Here is an 11380-nt window from a genome sequence, read left to right as displayed (position 1 = left end):
GGTTTTTACTTCAAGGACAGATCGGAAATGGTCCTCTTTGAGAAATTCTTTTCCATGTTTGCTATGTGTCAGGACCTTTTACATAAGGAAGCATACATAGGAGAATCACAGCCCAGGCCTGACTGGGGCGTAAAGTCATAAAGGGAGAACTTATGTTGAAAATAATGTGAAAAAAGGCAGCAGGCATAGGGTAGAGCACCTATCTATCAAGTGTGAGGACATGCGTTTAACTCCAGTACTATCCCAGTAGTTCTCTGTGTGTGTTATGTGTGTACACGCACATGTGCAAGTATGAATGCTGGTCCTGGGGCTGAACTCAGGGCCAGGGTTTTGTCCCTTAGCTGTTTTGCTCAAGATTGGCATGCTACTGCTTGGACCACAGCTTCACTTCTAACTTTCTGCTGGTTAGATATAAGACTCTTATGGGCTTTCCTGCCTAGGCTGGCTTAGAACCACAATCCTTAGATCTCAGCCTCCTGAGTAGTTAGGATTACAGCAGCCACTGCTGCCTGACTCCCAGGCTGGCTTTGAACTGGTCCTCAGTTCTCAGGTGGTATCCTAACAACCTTCTGCATAGCTAAGATCACAAGCATATACTCTCAGTTCTGGCTTAATCATTGATATGGTGTCTTGCTAACTTGCTGAATTTGAACCATCATTACCTTCTAAGTAGTTGGGATAACAGGCATGAATCACTTGATTTGACCTGCAAACTGTCTTCTCCTGATTCCTGATCTAGGGTTCTGGACAGTTCTGCTTCACAAGCCTGGAGATGCCAAAGGAGGAGAATTCCTTTCCCACACTTTAGGAGAGAGGCCCTTGCTCCCACCCATACCTACTCACCTTGGAGAATCTGAGATTGGATCATTTCAGATGGTGGCTCAGTGGCTTTAGCAGTTAGCATATGGAAGCATCCTTCACATGTGATCCTGGTTTTGTGTGTGTGTGTGTGTGTGTGTGTGTGTGTGTGTGTGTGTGTGTGTGTGTGTGTACACCTTGGTACAGGGGCTTGAATTCAGGGCCTTACACTCTTGCTTAGTGTTTTTGCTCAAGGTTTGCACTCTACCACTTGAGCCATAGCTCCACCTCCAGCTTTTGCTGGTTAATTGGAGATAAGAGTTTCATGGGCTTTCCTGTCTGAGTTGGCTTGGAACCACAAGCCTTAGTCTCAGCCTCCTGAGTAGCTGGGATTACAGGTATGAGCCACTGGCACTGGTGATCTTCTGTTTCTTCATTAGTGAAATGAGCCTTTTTTGCAGTGAAGCATGTGTTTGCCAACTAAATGCACTATTCAGGGATAACAGACTTTTCCTGTCCATGCGGACACCCAGAGTCCCACAAACCAGCTGGTTTTTCCCAGGACAGTGCTTCAAAGCTATATCCAGAACCTATGTAAAGCTGCATCCTCCTCCTTATACCAGACCCTCTGCCCCTCCCACCTGGTGAACACTGCCAGACTGAACTCCAAGCCCCCTAAAGAACAGGGTGCGGCGCTCAGCTCCCAGTGCGTAGATGAGGAGTGAAGGAATGAGTGTGTGCAGGAGGAAAGGAAGAAATGCTGGGACCCAAAGCAACTCTAGTCTTTGTTTTGTTTTGTTTTTTGGGTCCGGTCGTGGGGCCTGAACTCTGGGCCTGGGCGCTGTCCCTCAGCTCTTCAGCTCAAGGCTAGCACTCTACCACTTGAGCCACAGCACCACTTCCAGCTTTTTTCTTTTTGCTTATGTGGTGCTGAGGAATCAAACCCAGGGCCTCACGCATGGAAGGCAAGCACTCTACCACTGAGCCACCTTCCCAGCCCAGACTAGAGCTAGTCTTTAAAGCCTGTCGCCCCCAGGCTGCTATTTGGGACCCCACGCCCTCACTTCCCCCTCTTCCCTTTCCACAGCAGCTCAGGACACCAGAGATACCAAAAAGGCAAACTGGACTTTATTATAAAGTTGGCTACAAAGGTCACCGCGGAACCACGAGGCAGCTGTCCAGGGCAGCACCCCAGACGGCCGTCCAGGGCAGGCCCAGGCGCTCCGGCGGCCGGGTGCTTCCCGCACCAGGTACCAGCACTCGTGCAAAGCACACGTGTGGCGGCAGATCTGCCTTCCTCCATCGGAAAGGAACGAAGCGTCTCTTCGCGCTCCCACCCCAGGCGGCGGGGCGCGAAAGTCTCAAGGAAGAGCCGCAGCGCGGCCTAGTCCATCGGAATTGAAATCCCGTTACTGGTGTGTAGAGAATTCTACGTGGGTGTCACGAGCCCCTCGGGGCTCAGGCTGGCCTGGGGTTGGCCCTGCCTTTCCCCCACCAAGATCTAGGGGGGGCTGAAGCCCCCCTAGGAGTGGAGAACTGGCCCAGGCCCATGGGGCAGTGCGGATGGGGAAACGAGACTCCCCCATTCTCCGCTTGAAATTCATTCAAGGAAGCTCACTACGAGTGAATACAGATTGGAATGGAAACTGGGATCGCTCAAAGTCCCTTGGTTTTAAAAAGAAACTCCCCTCCCTTGCCCTCCCACCTCCCTCCCCCCCCAATCCTTCAGGGCCTGGAGAATCAGATATATCCCCCTCTGGCCCCCAGAATCCCCCCAAACAGTCCTGGGGGGGTGGAGAGCGGCTCCACGTCTTGATGACAATATGCCATACTTGACGTTAAGTCACAGACTTATTCAAAACGTTGGTTCCCCTCCACTTCCATCTGTGAAGAGAGAGAGACAGAGAGAGAAGAGGAATTAGACTTCTTAGGAGAGCCTGTCTTTGGGCTCGGGGTGTGGTGCAGTGTTGACATATGGTTTGGGCTTCAAATAAGTTGGCCCAGTGGGCAAATGGTGCCAGAAGCTGTAGCTGTAGCTTTGGAGAGAATGGGGCCAATGGAAGGAACTACTGCAATGAAGCGAGGGCCAAAGCCTCGTGGGCTTTCTCTCCTGGATGTCTACAAATTCTTGTCTCTCCCATTTATCACCTTTAGGGGGCAAGAATACTAGGCTAGATCTCCAATCAACTTCTAAGTTTTACTTTATGCCACCACTAGGACCAGTACTATATCAGGCAATCTCCCTTAACTTTTTTGTTCAAAGCTGGTGGTCTACCACTTGAGCCACACCTCTGCTTCTGTTTTGTTTTGTTTTGTTTTTTTCCTAGTTAAATTTGGGGATGAGTCTCACAGATTTCTGCTAGGGCTGGCCTTCAGATCTCAGCCTCCTGAGTAGCGAGGATGATAGGCATGAGCTACCAGCATCTGACAACTTCCCCTGTTTTTGTTTTTGTTTTTGGTCAGACGTAAAGAATATTTCTTTACTCTGGGTCCTTGATTGTCCTCATCCATAAAATGTGGTGCAATTGATTTAGATGCCTCATAGACTTTTTTTTTGCCAGTCCTGGGACTTAACTTAGGGCCTGAGCACTGTCCTTGAGCTTCTTTTGCTCAAGGCTAGCACTCTCCCACTTGAACCAAAGCACCACTTCTAGCTTTTTCTGTGTATGTGGTACTGAGGAATCGAACCCAGGGCTTCATGCATGCAAGGCAAGCATTCTACCACTGAGCCAAACTTCCCAGTCCCTCCTAGACTTTTTAAAAACTGTGTTTTGTTTGTCTTTTCTTTCATGGTACTGGGGATCAAGCCCAGGATGATGCATTTGCTAAGCAGCATGGTGCCACTGAGCTACAGGGCAAGCCCCATTACAGACTTTAAAGCACAAACTTCAGTCACCATCTTTGCCTACCATTCCTACTGATCCACAACTTTCATATTAGTTTTTTTTTTCATTTTGGTGGTATGATTTGCATTCAGGACCTTGCTCTTGGCCGAGCAGGTACTCCACCACTCATCTCACTCTCAGCCCAAGTTTTTCATGTTCCTTATCCTCACTGCCACCCTTAGCACCAAGTGATTATTACCTACATAATTAACACTGAGGTACAGAGAAAGGAATGGATCCACTAATCTCCCTGGCATCTCACTGGAAGGCCGGGGACATGAGTACAGGAACGTTGAGTCTGTACTCACCATCATGGAAGCTGTCTTGAACTTGACTTTGGAGTTGATGCAACTCATCAGTAAACCCATCGTAGGGGAATGCTGAGACACCTGTCTCAAAGGCGGTTTCGTAGGTGGCCAAGTCCTCCAGGAAGCTGTGGTCTTCTGAGGACAGATTGGTGCAAGGCGATGGGGCCCCTCCTGGGCCCTCTGCCTCGGGATCCCCTGAACCCCATTCCCCATTGGGGTCTGGAGTAGAGAGATCCATGAAGATGTCTTCTATGGGCGTCTCTTCCAGGAACATGTTCTCAGGGTCAGCCAGGAAGTCCAGCTCCTGGCATTTCCAGGGTTTCAGGTCCAGGCTGAGCACAGGGGGGCCAGCCCCCGGAAGGGATAGGTTAGAATCCAGGGGCTCCAGTCCTCCAAGGGGCTCTAGTCCCCCAGTGTCGGCCTCAGCAGAGAAGGGCCTGTCCATGCCCTGGGCTAACTGGCTAATCTGCTGGATGAGGCGATCGATCTCATTTTGTTCCTTCTCAGAGTAGTGAAAGAAACTCTGCTTGACCGGAGAGGCCTCGGGGGTGAGCAGGCCTTCGGGCACCAGGGGAACATCCACAGACAGGGGGCCCCGGAGCTGAGCGAGGGCCAGAAGTGTGCAGTCCCCATTACCAGGGCTGCTAGGACTTGGGGGCAACTTCTCATAGAGAAAACTGCATCCCTCCTGGGTGAAGTAAGTCTTCGTAGAATTGGGGCTCAGTTGCTCTGGGAAAGTCTGGCTGGGGCTGCTCAGAGGAGCTTGGAAAGCGGTGCTGGGAGGAGTCAGCTGCTCGTGGGCAGGGCTGCCCAGAGGCTCTGGGAAGGAAGCAGTGCTGGGAAGCAGCTGGTCCGGGAAGGTGGAGGTGCACGCAGTCAACTGGTCTTCGTAACTTCGGGTGGCAGTGTCAGTCAGCTGGCCTTGCAGCGGGCTGGTGAGAGGATCAGGGAATGTTGCACTGCTCGGAGTCAATTGATCGGAGAAGGTTGCGGTGCTTGGAGTCAGCTGTTCTTGAAGAGAACTGGATGGAGTGGGCAGAAGGGTCTGGAAGGGCTCGTGGAGGCTGAAGAGGAAGGCACAGCCCCCAGGCTGGTGAGGTGTGTAGGGTGGTGTACACACAAGATCCTTGCTGAGGTCTGTCTGCAGAGAGGGCTCTGGCCCAGCAGCAAATGGCAGGTAACGGAAGCCCATCTCCTTAGAAGGCTGGGGAAGTTCTTCTGATGTTGAGACCCCACCCAGTTCTGGAGCACCGGAGAAACTGGTGCTTCTGGGAGCCCCCAAGGCTGGGGTAAAGAGTGGGTTAGAGCACTGCTCTTGGGAATGGACATTCTCAGGGAATGAGGGCGCCATGGTTGGGGTACCCAGGACATAAGCTGTCTGAGTGTCTTCAGAGTTCAGCTGCTGGCGGAGACTCCAGGCTTCTGTGTCACTGGAAAAGAGAGAAGAGGCAACTGGTCAGGGTTTGGTGTCTGTTTCCAGAGCAGTTCTCTGATTTGCTGACTTCAGCTGACACCCCCTTCCACCCAGACTGCTACCTTGCAGCTCACCTGATTGGGTAATTATTGGCAGTAATGGAGCCCTCTGGCCCTTCCGAGTATAACAGGCAGTAAATCCAGGCCCAACCTCCAGACTTGGCCTGCAGCCTCACCACCATCTCGGCCTGAATGTCTCCACTCTCAGCCACTGAGAAGAAAGAAGAGATTCAGGGTTAGGATGCCCATCAGACAACACCACCTCAACTCCCACCTTCTTCACCTCTACACTGAGCTGAGGGAGCCATGATATCTTTTCTTCTACCTACCCTAACCTGTGCCTCTCAGCTCCCCACCTTGACCTCACCACCCAGGGTCCTCCTCCTAATATTCCCCTTAGGGCATCCCAAACATCAGTCTTGACCACAGCTCATTCTGAGTCTGGTCTCCCCCTTCTTTTATCCCCCCAACTTCCTTTCTTATCCACAGCCTCTCTGGACACTCACACAGACGGTAGTGTTGAGCAGAAGCGTGGGCCAGGTCCTCGGGGTGCAGCAGTCCATACCATGATTTACAGAGCAGTTCATTGCGCTCAAAGCCCAGGTAGATTAGGACACTGGGAAGGTGGAAAGGGTGAGGTCAGCTTTCTGTTTTCCTTGCTCAACATCGCACATCTTGCTCCCTCCCAGCTTCTCTGCCCATCTAAGCCCCATCCTCCCTGACTCCAGAATCTACAGTCCCTCAGCTCTGGCCTGCCTTCCTCCTGAAGTTAAACCCTCTGGGCTCACCTCTCAGAGACATCCAGCAGGACCAGGTCTTTAGCATGCCGACTCTGGAACATGGCCAGGAAGAGTGAGGCAGGGCCAGGCCCAGGGCCAGGCCCAGGGCCAGGGCGGGGTCTTGGCTCCAGTGGGGCACAGAAAGCCGTGAACACAGGGTTTCCTGCCCAGTAGGCCCCAGGCGGGTGGGAGTGGAATCGGCCTCGAATAAGCACCAGTTTGTTGCCTGCGCTCTGGCGTCGGAGGGACTTGGAAGTGTTGAAACGACAACGGAAAAGACGATCTAGGTGGGTAAAGAAAAAGGAACTAGTAAGAAACAGAGACATGGTGGATGGAGGAGATTGGAATAAAGATGAGAGAAGACAGTGCTTACCAGTATCTAGAGCGGAGGGCAAGGAGAGTTGTTGACGCACAGTTAGGTGGTCAGCAGGGTCAATGATGTCATAAATGCTGTCACCCTGAGCCACCAGGTCCACCTGGAAGAACAGAAGCAGAGATCACCATTAGTGAGGACAGCAAGAGCCTCTCTCTCTCCCCCTTCTCAGAACCCTTAGTTTCTCAAGAGTAGAAATCTCATAGAAGTCTCATTGAAACCCATTTGTACCTCAGTCCTGAACTGAAAGGACCTGCGATACTCACCATAGAATGGCCCAGATGCTCGCTCACACTCTCAGACAGGTAGAGCAACTTCCCCTCGGCTGTAAACACCAGCAGGAATCCAGGCAGGGCTGCCACGATGTCTTCAAGCTCTTGGGCTGAGAGAAGGCCTGTGGGGCCGGCCAGAGGAGCACCTGTGCGGGGCGGCAAGATGAGGTGAGTCAAGGCTGAGGTCGGAAGGCACAGGGCAGAGTGAAGAAGGCAGGGTCTGAGTTTCAGAGAGGCTGGGGGACTCTCCCATGGATCTGTCTCTCTTGCCAACACCTGTTGAGCCGCTGCCCACGGCTCTTGGTCAGGAGACCTGTTGCTGGAACTCCCCAGCTAAGGGAGTCCTCAGACTTCTGAGCCCGTAGCCGGGGCTTCCAGCACCGCGGACAGCGCTCCCGAGGGCGGCGCCTGGTCAGCACCGCGGACAGCGCTACCTCCGGGGGCTCCCGGTCAGCACCTCGGACAGCGACTCGCAGCGCGAAGGCTGCGGCCGCGCTACCGGGAGAGCTGCGGGTCGGACGCGGCTACCTTAGCCGGTCAGCACGGCGGACAGCGCCCCCCGGAGCCTCGCGGACCGCGGCTGCCTTTCCCCGGGCTCTGGATGGCTCCATCCCCGCAACTTGCCAAGGCTGCCTTTACCCCCAGACTCCGAGCTGGTGGGACCCCGGGGAACCCTGCTGGTCTCGCCTCCCATCCATCGGCCCTTCATGCAGAACTCGAGAGCAGTAGTGCCTGAGCTCGGGATCCGGAGTCCCCCCAGCCCTTCCCCTGCCCAGCTCGAGGCACCGCAGGCTCCCGGGGCTCCCCGGCTCGCTCACCTCCGGCGAAGAAGACGCCTTTGCGAGTGTAGATGCAGGCCAGACTCATGATGTGCAGGTAGGACAGACGGACCTTGTCCGCCTCGGCCAGCGGCAGCAGCTCCTTGAGGCTCCGGATCTCCGCGTTGATCTGGTCGCGGCGCGCCTTGGAGGCGCCCTTGGTGGAGCGGTACATGGCTGCGGGCGCCGCGGGCTCCGGAGTCCCCGTCCTCCGGGCGGGCGCCCCGGGCTCGGGCGTCCGCGTCCTCCGGGCTTCCAGGCGCTCGCTCGCTCGCTCGCTGGCTCGCTCTGCCGGCGCTCGCGCTCTCCTCTCCGGGCTCCGCTCGGCTGCGCTGCCCCCCTCGCCTGGCTCGCCCGCCTTATATAGCTCCTGCCAGGCGTGGGGGGCTCGTTTTGGAGACGCGGGGGGGGGGCGGGAGGCTGGGCTAAGCGCGCTGCAGCGGGAGCACCGGCTGGGGGGGCTCCTCCCCCCTCCCCGGTCTCCGACGTCATCGCGTGACGTCGAGCCCGAGCGGGAGGGGGGCGGGAGGGCGAGAAGGGAGGCTGCGGAGGGGGCGGAGCGCACAGCCCGGCGCTCGCTGCCTTCTAGAAGCGCCAACTGGGGTGCAGGGTGCTCAGTGGGGGGAAGGGACAGAGCGTGGCGCGCCCCCCCCGCCCGCAGGAGAGTCTGTACAGGCCCACCTTCACCCTGACCCCCCCCCACAGCTCGGTGACACCCATCCTAGACCCCCACACCCCGGTGTCCCCCCCATCCTGGCTCCCCTACCCAGGTGACCCTCTACCCTGCCCCCCCACTCCAGTGTCCTCCATCCTGGCTCCCCACACTCGTGTCCCCCAGCCTAGACCCCCACACCCCGGGAAACCCAACCCTGGGTCCCCACACCCCAGTGTCCCCCAGCCTAGATCCTCACACTCCAGAGAGAGGAGACAAGCGAAGGGGGCGCCTGCTACCCCTCCCCAATTTGCCAGGGGCGGCCAGGAGGAAGGCGATGGGCTCTCCCTGGGCCCCTGGGGGCCGGGTCTCAGCGGAGATGCCTCTCCTGGGGTCTCCTCAACCTGAGATTGCCCTGGACACTTTCAAAGAACTAGCGCCTCCCTCCACTTCTCAGGCCTTGCCCACGCGCCAGGGGTCCTGGGGGGAATGTCTAAGTCCCTAGGGTGGGATGCAAAGAGGGGAGTCCCACTTGAATTTGGGGGACCACCCGGTCCTCCTTTCCCACAGCTTAGAAACCACGACGTAGCCTTCTGCAGAGGTGCTTCGTTCCTCAATCCACCCATCAAGCCTTAGACACTTAGGAGAGAAACTGAGGCAGAGTCCCCTCGCCCCCCAGGGCATGGCGAGGAACTGGGCCTGCACTGCGGCCTCCCCGCCCCCGTCCGGTCCCGAGCGCCCCTCCTTCCTTCCCTTCTTCCCCCCCCCCCCGCCCCGTCCCCCACCGTGAGAGCCTCGGTCCCCGCGCCGGGCCGGGGGCGGGGGCGGGGGCGGGGCCGGGGAATCCCGGCTCCATATTAGGGCAGGAATCCTCCGGCGGCAGCGGCGGCGGCGGCGGCGGGGCGGGGCCTGGCGGGCCGGGCCTCCCGGGCGGGGCCTCCGCAGCGCTCTCCTGCGGAGAAGCGGCGGAGGCCGCGGGGGAGCGGGGCGTCCACGCCGGGGTCCGCACCCGGCGCCCTGCGGCCCTGGAACTCCGCCAGGATCTCCGCACATCCACCTGCAGCCCATTCTCCGCTCTCAGGCTTCTCGCTCGTCCTGACCACCTTGAAGTCCCTGCACACCAACGCGCGCGCGCGCACACACACGCACGCGCACACACGTACTCTTGCACGGAATGCTTGCGAGGCTTTCTCAGCACTCTGCACCCCCTAGACCCCCAAAGGTTCCCCTCCTGTTAATCATGTCTTTCTTGTCTTTGTCAAGCTCCCTCTGCATTACATGGCTTTTGCCTTCTCTCTCCTTCTCTACTTACTGCACCTGGTAACTCTCCAGGGAGAAACATGGATGCCTTTCTAGTTCCATGATCTCATAAAGGGAGACAGCAGTGGTCTGGGGGATATTTCAATCGGAAATCTCCCGTGTAGAGGAGTGAGGAATGTGTGAAAGCCCTTGAGGGGCTGAAAATGAAGCCACTTAAAAATTGAAGACTAGCCAAGTGGGGTGGCAAATGCCTGTAATCCCAGCACTCAGAGGACAGAGGCAGGAAGATCTCCAGTTCAAGGCCAGCCTTGGCTGCATTATCAAGGCACTGTTTTCAAAACAGAAAAGTGGGGGCAGGGGGCAGGGGAAGACAGGAATTCACCTGATGGTACCAAGTTGGGAGGGAAGGGAGGAGAAGAACTTTTGACATCATGAAGGATAATTTGGGATCAAGTAGATCCCCAATCCTCACAGGAAAGGGGGTCACAAGAGAGGAAGTGTGGGAGGAGAGGGTGAGTGACTGTGGAGACCCCATCCCGATGTTTGGGCAGCCAATGGTACAACTGAGGTGGGGCGAATGGACGGTGGGCGTGTCTTTAACCCCCACCTGGGCGACAGAGAGAAGGACCTTCGGGTTGCATCTTTGACCGCCAGTGGCCCCGACCAGCATCTCTCAACCTTTCATTCTCTTGTTCTTTGGATCCCTTTCCCGATTAAAAACTCAAGGCAGAATTCCTATTTTCTTCACCCACTGAAGCCCTAGGTCCTGGAGAGGAGAGATCTCACCGTCCCTGCCACCGTGTTTTCTTGCCTGGGTCCAGCTAAGCCTCCCGCAGACAAGTCCGCCGGGCCAGGAGAGAACCCAGCGGGCTGCTGTCCGTGGTGCTGAAATGATTTCCATGGAAGTCGGATTGGCTCTGGCCTACCGACCACATAAAATAGGATCTCGGGAAGAGGCCTCTCCTTTAGCTGGGGATAAACAAGGAAGCTTGTGTGGGGAAGGGGGTGGGTCAGGATTCCGAGATTCAGGAGTTAAGCAAGCAAGCAGCAGAACTAGACTCAAGGAGAGAGTCCCTGGATTTTTCCAGAAGAATGGACGAGGGAAGAGGCACTGTGGAAGGCGAGAAGGGTCTAGAAAGGGACAAGGGAGGAAAGGGAGGGAGGCAGGACTCATCTTATTTTGCCCCTCTGATTCAAGTTGAGAAGCTCTGGATGCCCCCAATGTCTCCTCTCCCTAGGCCAGCTCCCACTCTTCTTGCCTCCTACCTCCGGGAAACTATTTTTAACTGTGCAGAACCAAAAATAGCTTGGCAGCAGCTTCAGGCCGTGGGAGAAGAGCTATTTATATCACCAGTGACAGTTCAGAAATAGCAAGCAGGAGGAGGGGGGTGGCTGGCACGCTGGAGAGCTCCTGGCCGCTGCTAAAAATACTGTCAAGTGTGAGTCATCTAGGCCTGGCTGAGTCACAACCCCCCCCCCCAGGCGGCAGGCAGCGGGAACAGCAGCAAAACAGACTAAGAATGGGAAGCCTGAGTTGCAGTTGGGGAGCAGGGGGGGGGCACGGCAGTCCATTGGTGATGGGAAAGCCGGCATAGGAGTAAATTGGAAAAGGGGCTTTGGGGGTGGGCTTGGAGGCGGGGAACGTGCAGGAAGAATGGGGGAGAGAAAGAGCTTCCCAGTTAATGCATGAAGCATTCCCAACTATGCACTCAAGAAGGGTTGGGTAGGGGCTGGGAAGGTGGCTCAGTGGTAGAGCGCTTGC

The 11380-nt window shown here is 56.2% G+C and overlaps 1 protein-coding gene across 1 annotated transcript; it reads right to left on the bottom strand.

The window, feature by feature from the left end:
* Positions 1-2558: 2558 nt before the first annotated feature.
* Positions 2559-7881, bottom strand: LOC138824218 (neuronal PAS domain-containing protein 4). Its single transcript, XM_070017885.1, has 8 exons — positions 7707-7881; positions 6883-7034; positions 6617-6719; positions 6253-6526; positions 5971-6080; positions 5540-5675; positions 3992-5421; positions 2559-2682 (listed from the first exon to the last, which is right to left on the bottom strand). Exons 1-8 carry the CDS (start codon positions 7879-7881, stop codon positions 2654-2656), a joined length of 2409 nt encoding a protein of 802 aa, XP_069873986.1. The 3' UTR covers positions 2559-2653.
* Positions 7882-11380: the final 3499 nt, after the last annotated feature.

The sequence above is a fragment of the Dipodomys merriami genome, unplaced genomic scaffold (genome assembly GCF_024711535.1).
Source record: "Dipodomys merriami isolate MVZ:Mamm:240054 unplaced genomic scaffold, mDipMer1.0.p SCAF_128, whole genome shotgun sequence".
Taxonomy (NCBI): Eukaryota; Metazoa; Chordata; class Mammalia; order Rodentia; family Heteromyidae; genus Dipodomys; species Dipodomys merriami.
This window is presented reverse-complemented; position numbering and strand designations above follow the sequence as displayed.